The sequence below is a fragment of the Erpetoichthys calabaricus genome, chromosome 13 (genome assembly GCF_900747795.2).
Source record: "Erpetoichthys calabaricus chromosome 13, fErpCal1.3, whole genome shotgun sequence".
Classification (NCBI taxonomy): Eukaryota; Metazoa; Chordata; class Cladistia; order Polypteriformes; family Polypteridae; genus Erpetoichthys; species Erpetoichthys calabaricus.
Genome location: NC_041406.2, coordinates 12,037,492 through 12,064,558, shown reverse-complemented (window position 1 = coordinate 12,064,558; position 27,067 = coordinate 12,037,492). Strand labels below are relative to the sequence as shown.

General features: G+C 44.2%; 1 protein-coding gene and 1 long non-coding RNA gene across 3 annotated transcripts in view; one reads left to right on the top strand and one right to left on the bottom strand.

Moving 5' to 3' along the window:
- dnah5 (dynein, axonemal, heavy chain 5) overlaps positions 1–7,593 on the bottom strand; it is a 437,381-nt gene extending 429,788 nt beyond the window's left edge. For both annotated transcript variants that reach the window (XM_051935611.1, XM_051935612.1), the window contains exon 1: positions 7,353–7,593. In XM_051935611.1, coding sequence (XP_051791571.1) covers positions 7,353–7,511 — 159 coding nt within the window. In that variant the 5' untranslated portion in view covers positions 7,512–7,593. The remainder of the gene's footprint in view (positions 1–7,352) is intronic.
- The window catches only part of LOC127530043 (uncharacterized), a 454,116-nt gene extending 428,603 nt beyond the window's left edge, over positions 1–25,513 (top strand). The window contains exon 3 of the long non-coding RNA XR_007936576.1: positions 25,025–25,513. This is a non-coding gene — a long non-coding RNA (uncharacterized LOC127530043). The remainder of the gene's footprint in view (positions 1–25,024) is intronic.
- The last annotated feature ends 1,554 nt before the right edge of the window (positions 25,514–27,067 follow it).

Genomic DNA, 27,067 nt, shown 5'->3' with positions numbered 1-27,067 from the left:
TCAATGAATCTTCAGGGATATCAGTCTGTCCAGTTAGGAAGCACAAGTGATTGTGAATCAACGTCACCCACTTTGGTGCAAATCAAAGTGCACCGGAGGAGAGCTCAATAGTTTTAAACCTGGCACTGTTGTAGGACGCCACCTTTGTCACAAGTCAACGCGTAACATTTCTGCTCTGCCCCGGCCACCTGTAAGTGCTATTATGTTGAAGTGGAAGCGTCGACGAGCAACTAGAGATGAGGCCTACAAAGTGGTAGACCACACAAAGTCACCGAGCTGGGCCACCAAGTGATGATGTGCGTAAAAATCATCTCTCGTCTGGTGCATCACTCATAACGGAGTTCCAATCTGTCTTTGGATGCAACAGCAGCACAAAAAGTGCATGTCGGCATCTTCAAGAAATGGGTTTCGCTGGCCGAGCAGCTGCACACAAGCCTGGAGTGATGTAAAGCATGCCGTCATTAGACTCTGGAGAGGTGGAAGTGTGTCTTCTGGAGTGTGTGGACGCTAGAGGCGCTGTTGCCCTGCTAAACCCACCAGACAGATGTCCAGGACACAATGTTTAAAAGCACCAAGAAGAATTTCTTTAATATTTCTTCGATAAGTGCACAAAGCACCACACACTCCACAATTCTTCAATACTCAACAATAATCAATAATCACAATAACAATCCTCCACTCCCAGCAGCTTAGTCACCCAACCTTCCAAGTCCAGCTCTCCCTGCTGGGTTTTGACCAGTCCTTTAAATAGTCCATGACCCGGAAGTATTCCTTCTCTGGGTCAAACGGCAATTCATCCTTTAAGTAGCCCGGAAGTACTGTGAGCTTCCGTCCTCGTGACTCCAAAGTACTTCCAGGTTGTCGTAATAGTAGGAGTCCCCAGGTTTTTTGTGAGCTCCTTCTGGAGGCACCCACAGCACCCAACAGGGCTGAGGAAACGGACTCCACGTCCCAGGATGCTTTGAGGGATTCCGGGGAACCGTTGCCGTCCAGGGGAGCTGCCACCTAGCGTCCCGGGGGATGCAGTGCCCTGAAAAGCCTGCTCTTCCTCCTTCTTTCTGTTTAGGGATGTCCCAGCCAGACTGAAACGCCGGCCGTCCATCACAAGTGATATTTCAGCCTTCATTATTTGACAGTCTGATGGACCAGCCTGGGTTTGGTGGAGGCCTGGAGAATGTGATCTTCTGGACAGCACTGCTGTGAAGTTTGCTGAAGGAGGAGAGGTAATGGCAGGGCTTGGGCTCACCCCCTTTGGTTCCAGTGAAGGGTACTGTTAAAGCTACAGCAGACAAAGACATTTTAGACAATTGTGCTTGTCCAGTGATGCTGCCATGCTTTGGTGGGGGCCTCATCTGACCCCTGTGCAGCTCCATCAGGACATGGAGGAACTCAAGTGGTCTGCACAGAGCCCTGACCTCAACCCTACTGAACTCCTTTGGGGTGAATAGGAGCACCGATCGTGAGTCAGGTCATCTCACCCAACATCAGAACCTCACCTCACAGATGCTCTTTTCACTCATGTGGGCACAAACTCAGACAGACACACTCCAAAAGAAGAGTTGGGGCTGCCATAGTCACAAAGGGACGTCCTCCAGGCTCGTATAGGAGTGATGGTCAGGTGTGCACCAGCTTTTTGGCCATACTGTGTATATCGGTGCAGACCTACTGACTACTTTGTAACTGAATGTGTGCTGCTACAGGGAGCCAGTGTAGGGTTAGAAGGCTTTGATAGGTAACTCACCATTACAGGGCCCTCCATAATGTTTGGGACAACGACTACTGTTTTCCTTAATTTGCCCCTCTACTTGAAAACTACAAATCAAACAGTTCAGACGTGACTGGAGTGAGCATCAAAGACTTGGATATAAGAAGATTTATGTACATTTCAGTCCCGGAAAGTGTTTTTATCGAGCTAAACCCCAACACGAGTAGCATTGGTGGCCTTAGGGGTGGACGGGGGTCTAGGGCTGATCATTACCCCGCGCGGGGCCGGTTACGTCAAACATTGTTACCGGTATGTGTGGACTGTATAAACTTGTGTGCAAATTTAATAAAAATAATGTTAACATATACCGGATTTTCTCATTACAGTATTCAGCTACATTTTTGCAAGATAACATGCGGACTTTATCAAAATATAACGATAAAATCTATTAAAAAAGTGCAATTCATAATTCATGACAATACCACGACAGTGCGAAATGCGCTTCGGTGTCAGGCAGAAATTAGCAGGGCCTCTTCTAGAAAAGAACCCGAATTGCAAGTATCAACTCCGAGTCTCGATATGCAGGATGTCACAGTCATAACTCACGTCAGCCGGTTATCATGTTTTTTGTGCATTCATATTTGCACTATGGAATGTTTTCAAAGACTCTGGCAGACAGCTGGGGGTGGCACCCAGCCGGGACGCCCAGGAAGACAGGAGGAGGGCTCATGCCTCCTCCAGACCAAGAGAGGGCGACCACCCTGGTTCCTTTAGGGGCCACGGGTGCAGGGCTTGGAAGCCCAACCCTGTAGGCGCCCGTGGTCTCCACCAGGGGGCGCCCCTATGCCTGAAGGACCCGGGAACCCCAGTACTTCTTGGTGTGGCGGAAGTATATTGGGAACACCCGGAGGGCTTCCGGGAATACAGCCGGCACTTCCTCCACACAGGGGAGTGTCTAGGGAGTGTCGGGGATCACCTGGAGCCCATCTGGGCATTTATAAAAGGGGCCGCCTCCCTGCAAAGGAGGACTGGAGTTGGGTGAGGAGTGGACAAGGTTTGTGTGCAGGAGAGTGGAGGCGGCTGAAGAGCAGGCAGAGACTGAGAGAGGCCTGGACTTTGGGGGAGTTTGGTGCTTGAGGCACTGGGTTGTGCACTTTATTGGACTGTAATTATGCACAATAAACGTGTGGTGGACTTTAATATGGTGTCCGTCTGTCTGTGTCCGGGCAGCTTATCACAAGACGTACATGTGCAGAATTTGACCTTGAAGTGGGATTTTAAAAGGGTTCCTCTTAGAAGCATCTCAAATATATATATATATATTGTGGAGACCAGCCTTGACACAGACTGGCAGACACCGATGGTTCAAACACCTCAACACGTTTATTCACCATATTTACAAAGTATTCAATCCCTCACACAACCCAGTGCTCCTGCACCGCACACCCTCAGTCCAGGCCTCTCACAATCCTGTCCGCTCCTCTCCTCCGAGCTTCGTCCTCTTCCACCCGACTCCAGCCGATGACTGGAGGGAGGCGACCCCTTTTATCCCCACCCGGATTGTGCTCCAGGTGCCTCCTGATGAGCTTCCTGCGGCACTTCCTGGTGTGGCGAAAGTGACGCATGAGCACCCGGAAGCACTCTGGGTGTCCCTGGTAATATTTCCGCCAGCACCTCCGGGTGTGGCGGAAGTGCTGACATCCAGGGTTTCACAGTCTTCAGGGCCCCTATAGGGTTGAGCTTCCATGCTCAATTGTCGTGGCCTCCACACAAACCAGGGTGGCTGCCCTCTCGTGGTCTGGGGGACCCATAATCCCTCCTCTGGTCCTTCTCGGTGAGAATATATACAATAAATATATATTGTGGCAAGCGGCTGGGGGTGGCACCCAGTCGGGATGCCCAGAAGGACCGGAGGAGGGATTACGCCTCCTCCAGAGCACAAGGGGGCGACCGCCCTGGTTGCTTTGGGGACCTGAGCTTGGAAGCTCAACCCTACAGGGGCCCGTGGTCACCGCCCCAATGCCTTGAGAGCCCTGGTCCTCAGCACTTCCGCCACACCCGGAAGTGATGGGGGGGGGAAGACAACCAGGGTGCTTCCGGGTGCGTGGCTGGTACTTTCGCCACACTGGGCGGAGGTTAATCAGGAGGCACCTGGAGCACATCCGAGTGTGCATAAAAGGGGCTACCTCCCTCCATTCGTTGGCTTGAGTTGGGAGTGGAGAAGGACGGAGCTCGGGAGGAGAGGAAAGGAGGCAGCCTGAAGAGAAGAGAGAGGCATTGTGAGGCCTGGACTTTGAGGGAGTTTTGGGGTTGTGTGCACCTTGTAAATAGTGGAAGATGAATAAATGTGTGTTGGGTTTTGTACCTACAGTGTCCGCCTGTCTGTGTCCAGGCCATGTTCCACTATATATATATATATATATATATATATATATAAACCCGAGAGGGGGTGCAGTGAGTGTATACACCTGATGAGCCAAGAATAAGGGGGAAACACGTGTCGCGTACTCTTTGCATTATTTGACAGTAAACTATTTCAACCATTCTATGATCTGCTTCTCACAACTGAGGGCATCGTGGCGGATGTTAGCAGATTGCTCACCAACCACAAGCGTTACCTGGTAGGTAACCACCCATACAATCAGATTGTGACACAGACTACAAATGCAATAAATATATTATATATATATATATATATATATATATATATATACACACACACACGCATACAAACACACACACATACATACATACACACACACATTCATACATACACACACACATACATACTGGAACATATAACTTGACAAATCCGCTCGAACAGGACACATGGACCTCAAAAGTGGAGCCCCCTTAGGTGCAGGGCCTGGGGCAGTCGTCCCACTTGCCACCCCCAAACGCTGCTCTTGAGGAGAAGTATTCCTGGGTAGGAGATAAAAGAAGCCACTCAACCTCAACCAGGAGAGGAACTGGACAACACGTGCCTGGGCAGGACTGGAGGAATAAATGAGTGAGAGAAAGAGAAAGATGAGAGAATTGGGCCCGAGTTTATACTTGTGGGTAATCTGTGGTGGCATCTGGTTAAAACAGCCCTTTTAATTGAACGCGTGACCCGTGTACTTGTGGTTGTGTTTGGGGTGCTGCAATGCCCCCTGCTGGTCACACATTATGGAATCCTCCTATTAAGTATAACAAAGGTCTCATGAAGGTAAATAAGCGTACACAAATATATTCAAATGAATCACATAAAAATTTGGACATGAGCAGCAACAGGCTTTGGAACCAAGTTACCCGAACTCATCTCTAACATTTCAGCAATTATTTACCACCTTGATGCCGATCTTTCTGATCATAAAATAGGTCATTACGATAGCAATTGGCGAAAAGAATTCCTAAATAATTACAGAATTACGGTATTTCAGGGCCTCTTTCTCTTGTACCATTTGGCTCAAAAACTAATCAGCACATCGTCTTCTCATAGCAGGCTTCAGTTTCGAGTTTGGGATTTTTTTCCTTCCGGCCGTTTTATCTCTCAACCATCCTCAAGAAACTCTGACACACAGACACACACACAAACCCATCATTGAGATATCGACGTTTTTGGTATCAGAGGACCCTAAAATGTCGAGAACTGTAGATCAAAATTTTTGACGAATCTAAAGCTTTTCAACCCACAGACGATAGGTTATGGTGGGGGAGGCGGAAAGCAAGAATATCAAAGCAGTTTCTTAAAAACCGGCAGTGGTCTCCCCTCGACTTTCACGTATACTCAGATATGGGGAAGGATATTTGAGGAGTAAACCGCAAGAGAATGATTAGATTTTTATATCATGTACATTAAGGAACCATTAAAAACAAATCAAATCAAATAATAATATATTGAACAATTATTATAAAAGTAAAGTTGAATAAATCAGACTCTGCAGCAGTATGAATGAAAAGTAAAGTACCACTTCTGGTTAATGGAAATAGACCAAAAGTTGATAGAAAAATACGTTTTTTACCAAATACTCATATTATGTGATATCATCTACTGTTAAATTCTGGAAACGTTGCAATCGAGCTCCAGCCTCAATACACCACATGTTTTGGGCCTGCACCAAATGAACATCATTCTGGACCAAAATCTTTAAACGCCTCTCAGACAGCCTTGGTGTCCCAATCCCTCCTAATCCATTAACAGCTGTGTTAGATGGGCAAGCAGAGGGGCTTAAAGTGGAGAAGGACAAACAAACTGTAATGGCCTTTACTTCACTACTAACACGTAGACTTATCTTGCTCAACTGGAAGAATCCTTACTCACCACTTTTAAGTCAGTGGGTACCTGATGTTATATCCATCCATCATCCAACCCGCTATATCCTAACTACAGGGTCACGGGGGTCTGCTGGAGCCAATCCCAGCCAGTACAGAGCACAAGGCAGGAAACAAACCCCGGGCAGGGCACCAGCCCACCGCCGCCGATGTTATATACTATTTGATAACATCAAATTCCCACTTAGCGAATCTGTACAAAACCGATCAATAACATTTTAGAATAAGCATTTAAATTTAGGAAGTGGATTCTCTCCCCTCTTTTTTATTCTATTTATTGATTTTATTTATTTACTTATTTTTACTAGTTTAAAGATTTGCTCTGCTGGCCTGACTCTCTTTCTCTTTTGTGGGGGTTGATGTGTTTCAAACCTAGTTTTGTTAAACTTGACTTGCTTGTATGGAATGTTATTTGAGTTTAATAAAATCAATAGTGTGCTAAAAAAATATTTCTTCAAAGTAATCACTTTGTCTAGAATTAACTTTCTTTTCCTTGATTCTTTTCTTTTTTCCCATGTAACAACAACCTGCTTTAAAGTACAGTAATTGAATTCCAGCACATCCATTAGGAACTTTACGTGGCTGCAGGTCATTTAAGAGTTGGTGGACCTGAACTTCTACCACACAAGTAACAGAAGAAGATTTTTTAGTTATTTGGCTGATTAACAGCATTTGACATAAAATCAGATCCACTACTGATACCTGTCAAAAATGTGATTAGAACCCACAACCTCAGGGCTTGAGGTCCAAATCCTTGAACATTACACCACACTGCATTTAAGAGATTTTAAAACGCATATAAAGTGATGTTTGTCAAAATGTATTTGGCATATCTTAAACTACACAAGAAATCCATTTGAGATGTCATTGGAAATGTAATTGAGATGGCTTGAACTCCTCTACAGATTTTTCCGAATGTTTATCTTACAATAACAGCGGGGCTTATCTTCAGATATACAGTATAAAAGGCTCAATTGGACTTTAAGATATCTGAAATTCACTCTCATAATGTATGCTGATATTCTAAAATAATTAGAAACTTACTTCGAGGCACCCTAAAAGGGATTTCTTAAACTGATTTTCACTTGAAGGCATTTAAAATTTTTTTAAAAGTCGCTAAATAGGAATTTAGCTTTTCTTACAGATAAACACCGAACGATCGCGTGTGCCCACACACTTTCCATTTTGTTTCACCTTTTGACAACCACGGCGAACTACAACTCACCGAGAAGAAGAGAAACTGAGAAAAAAAGAAAAAACAAAACAAAAAAAGTTTCCGTCACCCTGTAAAACTCGCTCGGGCACCCGTACAAACAACAAGAAGACCGCTGACCTGGATTTCCTTAATGTTCTCCACCGGTGCGATGGGCTGGTTCGGTCTGCCTTTAAATGTGAATTTGATCGGGCTTCGCTCCATATCCGCGGGGTACTGCAGCCCGGGCCGAGCACTTTTGCTGGACCTCCTGTTCAAATCTGCGCTCTTGCCTTCCATTGCCTGCCTCCCCTTCTTCTGGCCCGGCGACTCTCCGCGGCTCCTGCAGGCAGCGCGCGCTTCGCGTGCGCGAGGTTGTTGTTAATGGCCGTTGCCATGGACACGCGAATGTCAATGGCTGCTGAAGGAGATGCGGCCGTATTTCCTCGTTTTTTCAATAACGATCTAAAAGGCTGCTCATGCAGATAATCCCGAACGCAGTTGCCCCGCTGAAGCTAAACGTGTGGACTTCACTAATGTGATTTCTGTTCCTGTTGAATTACTCGGAGCTTTAACAAATTTTCTGCTTCACGTATCACGATTGGCTGATCCGTAAAGTATACAGGGAGAGGGGAACCTCAAAAATGAATCCACCATCCTCTCGAGTGCCACAAAAAAGTACAAAATGTACCCACCAACAACAGCCTTTTAAACTTCATCGTTATGAATGAATCTCACTGCTTTGATCATGCAAGGCGCCATATAAATAAAACGTTTTTAACTTATTTTATTTTTAGCGGGGTAGAGGAACGTCAGAGTCAGTCTTAACCGCGGTGTGCCTGATGTCTTGTCCAACCCCGAACAGAGAGTGCCAGTCTTTCAATTGGACACACTAGCAGGTACGATCACTCACGCTTAAAGCAATTTAGTGTCATCGATTAAATTAACATAGATGGGATGTGGGAGGGCAAGGGGGGGGAAGAAATGGGAATATCAGGAGAAAACATCAGACATGGGGAGAACATGCAAAGTCTAAACAGTCACTAGTCACCGAAGGAGCTGACTGTGTTTGTATGAGGCGTGATATTGAGCCTCCACTCTGAGTTATGATAGATAGATAGATAGATAGATAGATAGATAGATAGATAGATAGATAGATAGATAGATAGATAGATAGATAGATAGATAGATAGATAGATAGATATGAAAGGCACTATATGATAGATAGATAGATAGATAGATAGATAGATAGATAGATAGATAGATAGATAGATAGATAGATAGATATGAAAGATATATAGATAGATAGATAGATAGATAGATAGATAGATAGATAGATAGATAGATAGATAGATAGATAGATAGATAGATAGATAGATAGATAGATAGATAGATATGAAAGGCACTATATGATAGATAGATAGATAGATAGATAGATAGATAGATAGATAGATAGATAGATAGATATGAAAGGCACTATATGATAGATAGATAGATAGATAGATAGATAGATAGATAGATAGATAGATAGATAGATAGATAGATAGATAGATAGATATGAAAGGCACTATATGATAGATAGATAGATAGATAGATAGATAGATAGATAGATAGATAGATATGAAAGGCACTATATGATAGATAGATAGATAGATAGATAGATAGATAGATAGATAGATAGATAGATAGATAGATATGAAAGGCACTATATGATAGATAGATAGATAGATAGATAGATAGATAGATAGATAGATAGATAGATAGATAGATAGATAGATAGATATGAAAGGCACTATATGATAGATAGATAGATAGATAGATAGATAGATAGATAGATAGATAGATAGATAGATAGATAGATAGATAGATAGATAGATATGAAAGGCACTATGATGATAGATAGATAGATAGATAGATAGATAGATAGATAGATAGATAGATAGATAGATAGATAGATAGATATGAAAGGCACTATATGATAGATAGATAGATAGATAGATAGATAGATAGATAGATAGATAGATAGATAGATAGATAGATAGATAGATAGATAGATAGATATGAAAGGCACTATGATGATAGATAGATAGATAGATAGATAGATAGATAGATAGATAGATAGATAGATAGATAGATAGATAGATAGATATGAAAGGCACTATATGATAGATAGATAGATAGATAGATAGATAGATAGATAGATAGATAGATAGATAGATAGATAGATAGAAAGATATGAAAGGCACTATATGATAGATAGATAGATAGATAGATAGATAGATAGATAGATAGATAGATAGATAGATAGATAGATAGATATGAAAGGCACTATATGATAGATAGATAGATAGATAGATAGATAGATAGATAGATAGATAGATAGATAGATAGATAGATAGATAGATAGATATGAAAGGCACTATATGATAGATAGATAGATAGATAGATAGATAGATAGATAGATAGATAGATAGATAGATAGATAGATAGATAGATAGATAGATAGATAGATATGAAAGATATATAGATAGATAGATAGATAGATAGATAGATAGATAGATAGATAGATAGATAGATAGATAGATAGATAGATATGAAAGGCACTATGATGATAGATAGATAGATAGATAGATAGATAGATAGATAGATAGATAGATAGATAGATAGATATGAAAGGCACTATATGATAGATAGATAGATAGATAGATAGATAGATAGATAGATAGATAGATAGATAGATAGATAGATAGATAGATAGATATGAAAGGCACTATATGATAGATAGATAGATAGATAGATAGATAGATAGATAGATAGATAGATAGATAGATAGATAGATAGATAGATAGATAGATATGAAAGGCACTATATGATAGATAGATAGATAGATAGATAGATAGATAGATAGATAGATAGATAGATATGAAAGGCACTATATGATAGATAGATAGATAGATAGATAGATAGATAGATAGATAGATAGATAGATAGATAGATAGATAGATAGATAGATAGATAGATATGAAAGGCACTATATGATAGATAGATAGATAGATAGATAGATAGATAGATAGATAGATAGATAGATAGATAGATAGATAGATAGATAGATAGATAGATAGATATGAAAGGCACTATATGATAGATAGATAGATAGATAGATAGATAGATAGATAGATAGATAGATAGATAGATAGATAGATAGATAGATAGATAGATAGATAGATAGATAGATAGATAGATAGATAGATAGACGGCCAGGGCCCTTACCTGGCCGGGACACCTCTATGGTGGAAGGACTGGGGAGGAGAACATATTTGGGGCAGTACCTCCCCCAGGATGATAGAGAGAAGCCCCCTGGCTTGCTATGGTGCCATGGGTTTGAAGCATTGAAGCTCAAACCTGCTGGGGCCCGTGGTCTCCTCCAGGGGGCGTATGGGGAATGGTTGAGCTCTCTCTCCTCTGCAGGACTGCCACCACACCCGGAGGTTTGGCCAGAAGGAGATTATGGGACACCTTGAGTACTTCTGGGTGCTCTTTTAAAGGGCCACCTCACTCCATTCGGGGATCCAAACTCCGGAGGAAGAGGGACGAAGCTCGCCAGTGGAGGACTGGAGGCGGAAAGGAAAGGAAGAAGAAAGTGCTGTGTGCTGTTTGTGACACTGAGCTTCGTGGCAGAAGACAAGAGTTTCCCCTTGAAAATAAAAAATGTGTGTTGTAAAGACTTGTTCCATTGTGTCGGGTGTTTGGGGAGCTGTGCTGGGGTCTATTCTGGCGGTATTATGTGCAAGGTCAGGACCAACCCTGGACTGGGTGCCAGTCTATCACAGTTCACACTCCCACAGCACCAATTTAGAGCCACCAACTAATACAACCTGGGCATCTTTGGAGATGTCGAAGTGAAGCAGGAGGGTCACCTGCTCACACAAAGGGAGGACACATACTGTACACCTGACACAGATCAAGTACAGAATTGGATCCCAGGAGGATGAATCCATCTGTCAACAAAGTCCCACCCTAACAATCAAGAGCACGATGCTGTGGGCAGGCAGCATGGAGTATTCAGTCTTTTCTGTGTTTTGTCACACTCAGCAGTGGTAAGCAAGTCACTTAAGGCCCTGTCACATTGAACGACTTTTCCAGTAGTTTTCAGTTGCACACTTCATTTACTTATTCTTAGCGAGTTGGGGAAGTCACAGCACACTCCTGTGGCCTACAGTCGTGTAGTCTGACATGTCCAACGACTCAGTCCCAACAGTCTGTAACTCAGTTGTGTCCTGAGTCAAAGGGGCTCTGTATGCATGAGAGCTGACAACCAATGAGCAGCTACAAGGAACAAGGGACGTGGGTATTGTGGATGTGACTAACAGAAGACAGACACATCTGTATGAAGTCATGTGTTTTGTGTACCATGACAGATTGGAAAAAAATTAAAAAACAACAGGCTGAAGTTGAATTTGCTGTAGCTGTGAAAAGAGCAGCCATACCTAACACACTTCAGAGCAGGTCATCCACCTGAAGCTAAGCATGTGCCACTACTTGGATGGATTACCATCTAGGAAAAGCTCGAGTTGCTACTGGAAGACATGTTGGTGAGGCCAGCAGGGGGCGCTGTGCTGTAAAAAATGTGCCACCCTTCAGATGAGACATTAAAAGCGAGCTACTGATTTTCTGTGGTCATTAAAGATTCCTGGGCATCCTTTGTAAAGAGCAGAGTGTATCCTGACATCCTGGCTTAACTGCCCACCACGGGCAGACCCGTTATCATCCTTTGTCTCTAATTGGTTTCCTCTCAGCCCTTCATCACCTAATAGCTAATTTGTGGTGAACATACAGCCTCAAAAATGGCTTCCTTTTGTATCATCCAGTTAGGGGCTGCACATTGGTGGTGGTTGAAGTGGCTCCCTGCTGTCTATGTGAAGTGCTTTGAGTAGTGAGAAAAGTGCTATGTAAGTGTAATTAATTATTATTAGTAGTAGTAGTATCAACCATTTGCAATGGAATTGGCTCAGTCAGGCCGCACATTTATAGGCTGTCTGAAAAATGGGTGAGCTCACCATACCTTGAAAATATGAAACTGTGCTGGAAAATCATTGTTATTTATCCATTACAGTAAAAGAGATCAGAAATACAGTCATCAAGTCTGACACCCCCTAAAACTACAAGTTGCACAATGTGCCAACAGATTAACCCACCTGCTCTCCAGCTGTTGCCAGTCCTGTCTCCCTTTTTTATGGCTATATGAGGATGCCTGTGCCACAGGAGTGTTAATAATCATGTCCAAGACGAGCCAAGCAATGAGGATACATGACAGGAAATAGTAGGTGCAACATGTCTAGTGCTTTTTTATTGCCCACAAAAAAGGTGCAAACAGTGCAGTGCTCAATCCACCTTAAAAAAAGATTAAGTGTCCACATGTCTGTCTGTATGTCCATCTGTTTCCTACGACTGTTATTCCGACAGATTGTGCATCACAAACATTTTAGTAATAAAATGCATTACATTTGTCATTCCAACAGATGGTGCACCACAAACATTAACACAGCTTTCACACACCTCATACCAAATTGCATATAACAGAGACATATGCATTGCATCAGTCATTCCAACAGATGGTGCATCACAAACATTTGTAGTAATAAATTGCATTGCATTTGCCATTCCAACAGGTGGCGAATCACAAACATTAATACAGCTTTCACACACCTCATACCAAATTGCATATAACAGAGATATATGCATTACATCTGTCATTCTAACAGATGGTGCACCACAAACATTAACACAGCTTTCACACACCTCATACCAAATTGCATATAACAGAGACATATGCATTGCATCAGTCATTCCAACAGATGGTGCATCACAAACATTTGTAGTAATAAATTGCATTGCATTTGTCATTCCAACAGGTGGCGCAACACAAACATTAACACTGCTTTCACACACCCCATACCCAATGGTATATAACGGAAACATATGCAATGTACTTATCATTCCAACAGATGGCACAGCACAAACATTTCAGTAATAAAATGCACTGCATTTGTCATTCCAACAGATGGTGCACCACAAACATTGACACTGCTTTCACATATCCCATACTATTCATCCATCCTTTATCCAACCCTCTATATCCTAACTACAGGGTCATGGGCGTCTGCTGAAGGCAATCCCAGCCAACACAGGGCGCAAGGCAGGAAACAAACCTAGCAGGGCGCCAGCCTACCGCAGGGCACACACATCCACACACCAAGCACACACTAGGGACAATTTAGGATCACCAATGCACCTAACCTGCATGTCTTTGGACTGTGGGAGGAAACCGGAGCACCCAGAGGAAACCCACGCTGACACGGGGAGAACATGCAAACTCCACACAGGGAGGACCTGGGAAGCGAACCTGGGTCTCCTAACTGCAAGGCAGCAGTGCTACCACTGCACCACCGTGCCGCCCTATACCCCATACCAAATTGCATATAACAAGGAAATATAGATTGCATTTGTCATTCCAACAGATGGTGTACCACAAACAACAGTACTTTCACACACACCATACCAAATTGCATATAACAGAGACATATGCAATGCATTTGTCATTCCAATAGATGGTGCATCACAAACATTTGTAGTAATAAAATTCATTCCATTTTTCATTCCAACAAATGACACATCACAAACATTAACACTCTTTTTATACATCCCTTTCCAATAGCACATAACAAAGGCAGATGCATTACATTTGTCATTCCAACAGATGGCACATCACAAACATTTGTAATAATAAAATGCATTACATTTGTCATTCTAATAGATGGTGTATCTCAAAAATGAACACTGCTTTAACAAATTCCATACCAAATGGCACATATCAGAGACATATGTATTGCATTTGTCATTCCTACAGATGGTGCTTCACAAACATTTGTAGTAACAAAATGCATTACATTTGTTATTCCAACAGAAGGTGCATCAAAAACATTAACACTTCTTTTACATATCCCATACTAAATAGCATATAACAGAGACATATGCTTTAATGCTGAGGTCTATGTTGATTACTTTCAACCCATCTTAGATGGGTAGCACAGCTAGCCCATTAAATAAACAAATAAGTCAATACATCCATAAAATGAAGTTCAAATCACTGGCAGAACCCTTCCTTTTTAAAACCACGAGTCTTCCCTCTAAAAAAGTGCATCTCAACAATTCACCTGAGCAGGTCTTCTCAGGTGGCAGAGACATCCATCGCCATGGACCACGCCATTGCCCTTCACCACAGCCCTGGCAAAACCACACGGGTCTGATTTTGTCTCAAGTCGTAGCAGCAGTTCTGTGCAATCAAGATTTGAGAACAGTACGGGATTAACCATTAAGCTAAATAAGTGTGTGTTTTGGGCACCCTGGGGCACCCCAGAGTTTTTTTTCCTCTGTTTAATCATGCCCTTAACTCTTTCACTGCCACACTCGAATTTAGTGATTGACTTTAGCGATTGATCGATCGAAATTAGAGAGTCGGTGTATCTACCTGGTAACTAGGTTTAATGGTAGAATTTAAATTAAAACATATGATACAAGAAAGTGCAAAAAGTAAGAAAACTTCTCAAATGCGAGTAAAAACATTTGTGAGAGGGGGCTCCTTCTTCCTCAGGCTCAAGTCCTAAAGTGAATGCCAACTTCTGGTGACCTTGTGGGTTTTAATAGCAGCCGCCCACAAGGGGCGGGGCTTCCTGGGTTGGAAATGAAGTGAGGTCAGTCGTCCTCAGAGGGGTGTCAATGATGTTAAAGCAGATGGTGTCAGCAACAGCGCCCCCTCTCGACACTGAGTGGTACTGCTTACCTGGTAGGAGTCCTCCCAAGGTCCCCTAAGCTCATGTGCTTGACAGCACTCAGCCAGGAGTATAACAGCATGTAGGGCAGGGGTGGCAAACTCCAGGCCTCGAGTGCCGCAGTGGCTGCAGGTTTTCATTCTTACCATCTTCTTAATCAGTGACCAGTTTTTGCTGCTGATTACTTCTTTTAATTAACTTGACTCAGGCCTCATAGTTGTTTCTTTTTATTTAATTATCAGCCAAACAATAATGAGACACAAAACAAGCCACCACATGACCAGCTCTCCTGCTCCCATTACACAATATCTGAAATTAAAGAGAGGTGATGGTCTGCTGTGGCAGAATGAGAGCACCAACAAGCCATGGAATTAAATAACGGCTTTAATTAACAGCAAGAATTGGCTTCTCATTAAGAAATTGGTTGGAGTTTGAAGCCCCAGTTTAGCTGGTCATCTGTTCGCTCGTTTCACATCTCATTTCTGCTTGGCTGTCATTTAATGAAGAAAGGAATCAATTCAGAGGGCTGAACTCTTCTAACAGTTAATTAGCAGTGAAAACTGGTCACTGATTAGGAAAAGGGTTAGAATGAAAACCTGTAGCCACTGCGGCCCTCCAGGCTTGGAGTTCGCCACCCCGGCGTAGGATAAGTATGAGGAACAAGGAACACTGGCTTTTTGAACCTCACAAACATAAATGAGGCTCCTCTGCATGATGTCTTTTGTTTTAGTGTAGCAGACAGAATGGAAAAAGAAAAAAAAGAACAGAGATGGCTATTGAACTCGCCGTACTTGTAAAGCATTTATACAGCACTGGCTTTGTAAGGCAGCACGATATGGGCAGTCAGAAAAAAACGGCGATATTAGAATATTTTAGAAATGCAAAAATGTGCTGCAAACTCATTATGGAGTCTTTGTCATGTCCTGTGATTTATGGTTGTGTAATCTGACATCATCAGGTGGCAAGATCAGCAACGACAACCATCAGGTTTGACATCCAGTCTGACTAGAAGTCGTGTGATCTGACATCCTCAGGTGATAAAGATCAGCAAAATCTACCATTAAATTTTCAAATCTCCTCTGGTTAGAAGTCATGTTATCGAATATCCTCAGGTGACAAAAAAAGCAACAACAATCATCAAGTCAAGTAAGAAGTCACGTAATCCTCAGGTGACGAGATCAGCAAAGGCAACCACCAAGTATGACACCATCTGACTAGAAGTCATTTAATCTGCCATCCTCAGGTGCCTAAATCAGCAACAGCAGTCATCAGATTTAACATCCTCTCTGACAAGAAGCCATGTAATCTGACATAATCAGGTAACACGTTTGGCACTGAAATCCTCAGGTTTGACATCTTCTCTGACTAGAAGCCATGTAATCTGACATCCTATATGACAAGATTAGGAAGCATGACATCCCCTCTAGCTAGAAGTTGTGTATTCTGACGTCCTCAAGTGATGAGATCAGCAACAGCATTCATCAAGCATGACATCCCCTTCAGCTAGAAGTTGTGTATTCTGACGTCCTCAGGTGATGAGATCAGCAACAGCAGTCATCAAGTTTTACATCCCCTTTGATTAAAAGTCATGTAATATGACATCCTCAAGTGACAAGATCAGCAACGCAATCATGAAGTCTGGCATCCTCTCTGACTAGAAGTCACATCATCTGACATCCTCGGACGATGACAGCAACGGCAGCAGTCTCTCTGGCTAAAAGTCATATTCTCTGATATCCCTCAGGGGATGAGATCAGCAACAGCAATTGTCAAATTTGACACCCCCTCTGACTAGAAGTCCTGTCATCCTCAGGTGACGAGATCAACTACAGCAGCCATCAAGTTTTACATCCCGCTGACTAGAAGTCATGAACTCTGACATCCTCAAGTGACGAGATCAGCAACAACAGTCGTCCAGTTTGACACCCTCTCTGGCTAAAAGTCCTGTTCTCTGATATCCTCAGGCAACAAGATCAGCAACAGCAATTGTCAAGTTTTACATCCGCTCTGACTAGAAGTCCTTAAATCTGTCATCTTCAGGTATCAAGATCAGCAACAACAGTCATCAAATTTGACACCCACTCTGGCTGGAAGTCATGTTGTCTGCTATCCTCGGGTGACGAGAACAATAACGCAGTTGACAAGTTTGACATCCCCTCTGACTAGAGGTTGTGTAATCTGACATCCTCAGGTGAAGAGATCAGCAATGCACTCATCAAGTTTGACATCCCCTATGACTAGAACTCATGTAAGGTGTCACCGTCTTAACCCACCTGCACTCCAGCTGTGGTCAGTCCTGTCATCTTCTTCCTGACTACTAAATGACTCCTGTTTATTTTTCAGGGCCACCAGGCCTGTTCTGTCACTGGATCACCAGGCTGAAGACAACTCAGTCAAACATGGAGTGTCTAAGCCTCTTCAGGCAGCACTAATTTCAAACAGCAAAGAAGAACCTCGTTAAGCCACCCATCCCCAGCATGTGAGGAAACATGGCCACTAACACCTTCTTCTCCTTACCCCATCGTTGACCCGAGGATGAGTCCAGAGACAAACCGTGATGACACTTCCAATTTTGCCCAAAGCTCCAGCCTCTTCTGCTTCAGGAGTTATTTAAAGAACATTGGAACACCCGGGAAGACGCTTTTTGGAGAGAATGGAGCTCCAAGTAAGAGAACAATGGTTTGAGGGTCACAGTAATATAACTGCTCAAAAAAATTTGAAAACACATCAGATCTCAATGGGAAACAAAACTCCTGCTGACTCTCTCTACTGATATGGACTAATATGGTGATGAAGAACGAAAGGATGGAAATGAAAATGATCAACTGACAGAGGGACACCCCGAAAATCAAAGGGAGCAAATGATGGGGCAGGCAGGCAGGTGAGTCCATTTGGCCGAAATGTCATTGCAGCAACTCCAAATCGTACTCAGTAGTTTGTTTGACCCCCCACCACCCCCTTCCATGTGCTTGTATGCATGCCTGACAACATCCTAATGAGACGACGAATGGTGTCCTGGGGGATCTCCTCCCAGATCTGGACCAGGACATCACTGAGCTCCTGGACAGGCTGAGGCTTCAGATAGATAGATAGATAGATAGATAGATAGATAGATAGATAGATAGATAGATAGATAGATAGATAGATAGATAGATAGATAGATAGATAGATAGATAGATAGATAGATAGATAGATAGATAGATAGATAGATAGATAGATAGATACTTTATTAATCCCAAGGGGAAATTCACATACTCCAGCAGCTCCTTACTGATACAAAAAAATAATATTAAATTAAAGATTGATAATAATGCAGGTAAAAACAGACAATAACTTTATATAATGTTAACGTTTACCCCCCCGGGTGGAATTGAAGAATCGCATAGTTTGGGGGAGGAACGATCTCCTCAGTCTGTCAGTGGAGCAGGACGGTGACAGCAGTCTGTCGCTGAAGCTGCTCCTCTGTCTATAGATGACACCGTTTAGTGGATGTGGTGGACATGGACCGAAACATAATATCCCACCCTGAGGTGTTCTATTGGATTGAGGTCAGGCGAGTGAGCGTGGAGGGGGCAGTCAGTGGTATCAATTCCTTCATCTTCTTGCCACATGAGGCCTGGCATTGTCGTGCACCAGGAGGACCCCAGGGCCCACTGCACCAGCATAGGGTCTGACAAGAAGTCCAAGGATTTCATCCCAATATCTAATGGCAGTCCTGCGGTGCCATTGTCTGGCCTGTAGAGGTCTGTGTGTCCCTCCATGGATGTGCCTCCCCAGACTGACCATCACTGACCCCCCCACCAAACCAGTCATGCTGAACGATGTTACAGGCAGCATAACGTTCTCCACAGCCTCTCCAGACCCTTTCACGTCTGTCACATGTGCTCAGGGTGAACCTGCTCTCATCTCTAAAAAGCACAGGGTGCCCGCCAGTGGTGGACCTGCCAATTCTGGTGTTCTATGGCAAATGCCAATCGAGCTCCACAGTGCCCACTAGAGGACGTTGTCGGGTCCTCAGGCCACCCTCATGAAGTCTGCTTCTGATTGTTTGGTCAGAGACTTTCACACCAGTGGCCTGCCTGCCTGCTGGAGGTCATTTTGTAGGTTCTGCCAGTGCTCATCCTGTTCCTCCTTGCCCAAAAGAGTAGATTCTGGTGTTGTCCTGCTGATAGGTTAAGGACCTTCTACGAGGGGCCCTGTCCAGCGCTCCTGGAGTAACTGCCTGTCTGTCTCCTGGAATTTCCTCCATGCCCTTGAGACTGTGCTAGGAGACACAGCAAACCTTCTGGCAATGGGAGGCACGTATTGATGTGCCATCCTGGAGAAGTTGGACTACCTGTGCCAGCTCTGTAGGGTCCAGGTATGGCCTCATGGTACCAGTAGTGACACTGACCATAGACAAATGGAAAACGAGTGACAAAACAGATGAGGGGGGCGAAATGTCCGTGGCCTCCCTCCACCTGTTAAACCATTCATTCCTGTTTTGGGGGTCGTCTCAGTGTCGCCCCTCTAGTGAACCAAAGCAGCTGAAACTGATTAACAAGCCCCTCTGGCACTTAACTGAGCAGATCAATAGCCCAGAAGTGTCACTGACTTGATGCAATACTCAAATTCATAAGGGTTCCTTTCATTATTTTGAGCAGTATATTTATATATTTTGAGAGTCACTAGTAATATTGACGTGAGTTAGCAGACCTTCAACATCTTAATAATATTTGCCAGTGTTGTCACAGGAACATCACGCTGCTTTGGAGATGGTGGTCTATCATTTTCCTACCATTGGCCCAGCATGAGAGGATCCACTGGCCCATGGCCTGGCACAGTCAAGCTATGAGAGAGGCTGAAATTGGCCCATAGTGAGTGTGCCAGGCAGTGAGTGGACTGGTGGCACTAACTGGTGACTCTAAATCCACTCTCTGGGTGAATTTTCTTTTATTTTTTTGGCTTCATTCAACAGGGGTAGCCACTTGGTCCCCAACCCTTCCTCTCTTTATACCACATACAGAAAGTCAGAGCTGAGTTGTTGTTTTTATCTCCACCATTGCTGTCTCTCCTATTTCACGTCTCTTCAAATCACTCAATGCTGTGTCCATTCTTTTCAGTTCACAGCATGTTGTGAAAGGCACTATATAAAATGAAACTGGTGAGTCCGGAGATGTGTATCCACTCCAAAGTGGGTGTCGGTGAGTGAGTGCTGACAGTAGACAAGGCTGGCAAATTTAAATGTACGGAAGCAACAAACTCCGCTCATTAGGATCAACACTCTGGGGCATTTTGGGCAGGTAAAATTAGAATGAGCTCTCCTGAGCCGAAAAGAGCTCAGTGGCACCAACAGGGAAAATGACATCCCACCTGGGAAGTTACATCGGAATATTTTCCATACAAGTAGCATAGGAACATACGCAGAGTTGCCAGTAGCATGATGTAGTTGGAGCAGAAACCTCAACAAATTTTAAGAAGGACCTGGACGGGATATGGGGACAGCTTAGCGATCAGCTAATCAAACATGCGTGAGGGACAGAATGGTCCCCTCTCGTTTGTCAGATTTCTGATGTTCCTTCAGAACATGAATTCTTCTGGTCGAGACACTGGATGCATTGTTCGCTAATGTTGCACAATTTAGGAATGATGGTGTTGAGCGGTTGCGGCACACTGGATGTCTGCACTGTCTTGCTGCCAACAGTCATGTCCACCTCATCCCATAAAAAAGGGCTGAGATCTGGGGGACTGTGCAGGCCATCAAAACTGTGAAAATTCCCTGTCAGGTTCCCAGAACTAATCAGTGAAGACTTGGGACATAATAATAATAATAATAATTCATTACATTTATATAGCGCTTTTCTCAGTACTCAAAGCGCTATCCACACAGGGAGGAACCGGGAAGCGAACCCACAATCTTCCACATGGCGCGTTAGCATTAGAACAGGGGTGACAAGAACAGGCCATTCAGCCCAACAAGCCTGTCCATCTTATTCAACTAGGCCAGGGATTCTCAACCAGTTTTGGGTCCTGGACTGCCACTTGTTTACATTGGTAGTGAATGCCACTCTGGTCGATCGCAATCGAGTCCCCGTTGGTGGGTTGCAAAGACACTTATATGGGAAAAACTGGGTCACGACACCAAAAAGTTTGAGAAACACTGACCTGGACAATCCAAAACAACATCACGTCGAGATTTGCAGGTCCCTAAAGGCTTATTGTCTACCACACTACTTGGTCGGTCATTGATGCTCCTGGCTCTCTGCATGAAGAAAAAGTTTCTTACGTTTGTGTGAAATCGTCCCTAAACAAGTTTCCAACTGTGTCCCTGTGTTCAACTAGACCAGAGTTTCTCAACCACGCCATAATTTTAGGGGGCTCCGGGGGCCTGACAAGAACCAAACCCCAGAAGGATGGCCTCTCAGTCATGCCAGTTCATTTTAGAGTCACCGCTCAATACACACTAAGACATACAGTGTTGTGTAAAAGTCTTAGAGGAACGTCACATAGTTGACCAAAGTCTTTCTCTTAGATGGTGTGGACACCAGGGGGTGCTTCAGCTCCCCAAACACCCAACACAAACAGGCACGGACACAAGTTAAAAGGCAAAGAGTCTTTTATTGTGGGAAACTCTTCTTGTTAAGTGTTTTCCACCACCACAGCTATGAGTACACACAATAAAGCACAATTCTAAGCACAAGCACAGCTCTTTTCTTCCTTCTCTCACTGGTCAATTTCTCCTCCACTCCTGCTCCTCACAAGCTTCGTTCACCTTCCACCCGACTCTGGCTCATTACTGTAAGGCAGGCAGCTGCTTTTATCTCCCACCTGGGAGTACCTCTGGTCTTCTGCGTACGTAGTCTGAAAGCACTTCCAGCTGAGACCGAAACTCCATGAAGTTGGGCTCCCTAGTCCCTGCAGTACCCTCTGGTGGCACCCACAGAACCCAACAGGGCTGAGTTGAAGAACTCCATGTCCCATGGTGCCTTGTGGGTATCCAAGACATTGCTGCAACCCCTAGGGGGGCTGCCATCTAGCACTCCGGCGGAGATAATGCCCTGTGCACACTCCCTCACCCGGACTTTCCAATTCATGGGCATCTCGGCCGGGTAAAGCTGGTGGCCGTCACTTACAATGGTTATTTGAAAATTTCTGGATTAGTAAGAAAAGGATTTTAGAGTTTCTTTTTGCAAAAAGTGAAGCCATTCAATATGATATATGAAGTTTATGATATTCTACTTTAATGACAAAATAAACTACGTGATTAAAGTGGAAATTTCGAGATTTATGTTGACATTTCGTGCTTTTTCCCACTGTGTGCCTTTTTTTTCTCTGTACCCTAATAAGCTTTTTTTATATGACACTGAGACGGTGGGCTACGACTCGCCTTTTCACGGCGACTTTGATATCTGACAACTTCTTTTTTTTTCAAGATTTTCTGCAAAAGCACCAATAAATGGGAAGGGCCTGAAGACCAGAAACCCCAATGGCGGGCCACAGGAAGTGAGCGCAGCAACGAGAAATTTATCAAGTCGGGGATTACAAGTCTGACATTCAAAATGAAGCAGAGGCAGGTGGGGACCTTCAGAAATGGCATGGCAGTGCAGCTGAGAAGAGCCAAAGGGTGGGCACACTATTATTGAGTTCAATGAGGTTTGTTCCTCCTTACTGCACTTTCTAGGAAGTTCATTGAAATTATTTATGACTTTATTTTTGAAAGCATACCCACTTTAGAGCAATTTTCCACAAGGGGCGGAAACTTTTACATGGTTTTGTATATTCAGAAACATCTCACTTCATTTTCTGCAACTGCTTTTCCTGATGAGGGCTGTGGTGACGGTCATCCCAGATGTTGTCGTCTCCAGCTGTAGAATCCAGCTCTTCAGGGGGAACTTCCAGAATGTTCCCAAGCCAGCAGAGAGATATACTCCCTTCAGCGTGTGCTGGGTCTGCCACAGGATCTCCTCCCCAGAGCAGCACATGGGGGCATCCATACAACTTGTGCAAACCACCTCAGCTGGTTCCTCTCAATCCAGAAGGGCAGTGACGCCAATGTGAGCCAACTCCCGAATCTCTGATTTTCTCGCCCAATCATGGAGCTTCAGTCCAGCCAAATTGTGGAGAAACCTCAGTACCGCTGCTTATACTCACAATCTTATTCTTATTGTCATGACCATAGGTGAAGGACAGGGATGTATGTTGTAGAAGGTTAAGCAAGCTCTCCTTTCTCATTACTGTGGATTGGGTAACAACGCCTGCAGAATAGCCACCGCCTCTCCAATCTGATCTCACACTCTCTTTTTCCATCACTCGTGAACAAGATCTCAAGGTACTCGAGCTCCTCCATTAAGGGCAGCTGTTCCCCCCACCAAACGTGTCACCTTGAGATTGCAATCCACTCTTTTCTGAGAGAGAGAGAGAAAGAGAGAGAGAGAACCATAACCTCAGAGTTGGAGGTGCTGATGCCCATCTCAGACGCTTCACACTTGGCAGCTCACAGACAGATGAGGCAAAGAGGACAACATCATCCGCATAAAGCAACAGTGCTAGCATCCCCAACTGGACAGCTGTGCCTCAATAATCCTGTGCATGAGGACCACAGACAGGAGTGTTGACGAGATACAGCCATGATGGAGTCCAACACCCACAGTGAATTCAGACGTGGATAGAGAGAGAGAGAGGTTGGGTGTGTGCGCTGATTATATCCACCACATGGTGAACCTCCCAAACTGAGATCCAAGTGCAACGGGTGACACTTCAGCACCACACTTAACAGTACAAGGTTTTTTATGGTGGCTGGAGTGCCAATCCTGCCACCGACCCCCAAGTTTTCCCTGCAAGTTGGAGGACCTGCTTGCAGATCAGGACACAGATTGATGTCATACCCAGGACGGAGCAGTTGCAGGTTAAGGGCCTTGCTTAAGGGTCCAACAAGATAGAGTCACTTCTGGCTTTTACGGGATTCAAACCAACAACCTTGCGTTTGCTCACTGGGACAGTCTGAAGCATTTTATGGTGGCTGGCGTGCCAATCCCACCACCAGCTCCCAAGGTTTCCCTGCAAGTTGGAAGACCTGCTTGCATGGCTGGTTGCAGATTAACATCATACCAAGGACAGAGCCATTGCAGGTTAAGGGCCTTGCTCAAGGACCCATCCAGATCGAGTCACTTCTGGCGTTCACTGGATTCGAACCGACAACCTTCCGATTGATCTCCAGCCTCAGAGCCACCACACCACCCTTTCAGACATGGCTCTCACTGCCATCATGTAGGGAGCAGAGAGCAAACCAGAGCAACCCCGCCATCCCATATTCTCACGACACATGCCAAGGGACAACAGAAATAACAGTTCTGAAATAACAGAGTGGTCAAGTGGGAGCAGCTGAGACCTGGCATCATGAATGCTCAAGTGTTGTGTTGCCAGGATTTTGATTGATTACACCCACCACATGGTGATCCACCCAAACTGAGATTCAAGTGCAGCCTTGCCATGGGTGACATCTCAGCACCACACTGAACAGTCTGAGGTGTCTAATGGTGGCTGGAGTGCCAATCCTGTCACCAACCTCCAAAATTTCCCTGTAAATTGGAGGACCTGCTTGGGGGGCTGGATGCAGATTTAATGTCTTACCCAGGATGGAGCCATTGAAGGTAATTGAAGGTAATTGAATTGCTCAAGGACCCATCGGGATTGAGTCACTTTCGGCGTTTACGGGATTCAAACCGACAACCTTCCGATTGATCTCTAGCCTCAGAGCCACCCTTTCAGACATGGCTCTCACTGCCATCATGTAGGGAATGGATAGCACACAAGAGTAACCCCGTCATCCCATAATTCTCACGACCCATGCCAAGGGACATGCCAATGGTAAAGAATGGTAAAGTGGGAGCAGCTGAGACCTGGCATCATGAATGCTCATATGTTATGTTGCCAGGATTTTGAATTCATGCCACACCAGAACCTTGCACAATTACAGTACAGTGTAATGGAGATTGTGGAAGAGAGGTGAAAAAGAGAGTGCAGGCAGGGTGGAGAAGAGTGTCAGGAGTGATTTGTGATAGACGGGTATCAGCAAGAGCGAAAGGGAAGGTCTGCAGGACGGTAGTGAGACCAGCTATGTTATATGGGCTGGAGACGGTGGCACAGGAGACAGAGCTGGAGGTGGCAGAGTTAAAGATGCTAAGATTTGCATTGGGTGTGACGAAGATGGACAGGATTAGAAATGAGGACATTAGAGGGTCAGCTCAGGTGGGATGGTTGGAAGACAAAGTCAGAGAGGTGAGATTGCGTTGGTTTGGACATGTGCAGAGGAGAGATGCTGGGAATAATGAGAGAAGGGTACTAAGGATAGAGCTGCCAGGCAAGAGGAGAAGAGGAAGGCCTAAGAGAAGCTTTATGGATGTGGAGAGAGATGATATGCAGGTGATGGGTGTGACAGAGCAAGATGACGAGGACAGGAAGATATGGAAGAAGATGATCCACTGTGTCACCCCCTAACGGGAGCAGCCGAAAGAAGAAGAAGTCATACACTCACACACACACACATACATGACCTTCCCAGGAAGGTGACGCCTGACAGCTCAGATATTTGCGACCCCACTGCCATTGTCTGCCTCCTCCGGCTCCCCCTGTAATGGAATCGCAGGTGTAATCAAATGACAAAAGGCAGCGCCACAAAGCATTCAGCCCTTCTCCTTCTGAAAGGCCACTTTGTATGTGGCGCTTTCGGGTTACCATGGCAACAGCAAAGACATTGGCTCCATGCACGCAGGAATCCGAAGCCAGCACCTGCTCCGTTGGCAGCGTGGATCAATGCGGCGCCCATTATTTTATTATTTATTTGTTTGTTTGTTTATCTGACAGCTTTCTGCCCAAGGTGACTCGTGTGACCGGGGTGACATTTACATTAAACAAAAAAAAAAAAAATCTGTGACAAAAAGAAATCCACTGAGGAGGATTAGCTGATAGAAAATCGGAGGAAATGCTTCAGTCATCGTCAGCCAGGCAGCAGCAGTCATGTCACCAGAGTGTGTGTCACAGTTGTGACACTAAACCCCGGTCACCCATCTCCTCTGACGGTATGCAAATGACCTCGTTCTGCTGGGGCCGATCCCAATCAATACAGAGCGACGGCTGCCTGTGAGCAGCGAGAGAAACGAGGCCATTCAATTCACAGGGTGACGTAATGGTGAGCGGATTCCTCCGGGGGCCGAGCCTCACGCAGCCGCACATGTAAGAGGGGCGAATTTAGACTTAATAATCATTTTAAAGGCACAATCCAAATTTAGAAGCAGAAAATGATGACATTTTTAAACGCCCTAATCAGTCTGGAATGGATTTCAGGGTGGAGGCTGCAGTGAATCACACTGTTGTAGTCAAACGTTCATGGGCTCCATAGGTGGACTTCAAGTCAAGTTAGGTGGCTTCATTGTCACAAGCGTGTGCATGGGGGACAGTTTAAGGCAGGGGTGTCGAACTCCGGGCCTGGAGGGCCGCAGTGGCTACAGATTTTCATTCTAACCCTTTTCCTAATCAGTGAGTAGTTTTCACTGCTAATTAACTCCTTTTCCCTTCATTTTAATAGATAGATAGATAGATAGATAGATAGATAGATAGATAGATAGATAGATAGATAGATAGATAGATAGATAGATAGATAGATAGATAGATAGATAGATAGATAGATAGATAGATAGATAGATACTTTATTAATCCAATAGCCCTGTTTTTAAGGATTCAGTCCTCTGAATTGATTTATTTCTTCATTAAATGGCAGCCAAACAGAAATGAGACGTGACGCGAGCCAACAGATGACCAGCTAAACTGGGATTTCAAACTCCAACCAATTTCACTCTAACCAGTCTCTTAATGAGAAGCTGATTCTTGCTGTTAATTAAGCCCGTTATTAAATTCCATGGCTTGTTGCTGCTCTCATTCTGCCACAGCAGACATTTCCAAATCTGTTGATTTTTCTGTTTTTTCTGTCATATGGTGGCTTGTTTGATGTCTCATTATTGTTTGGCTACTAATTAAGGAAAAAGAAACAAT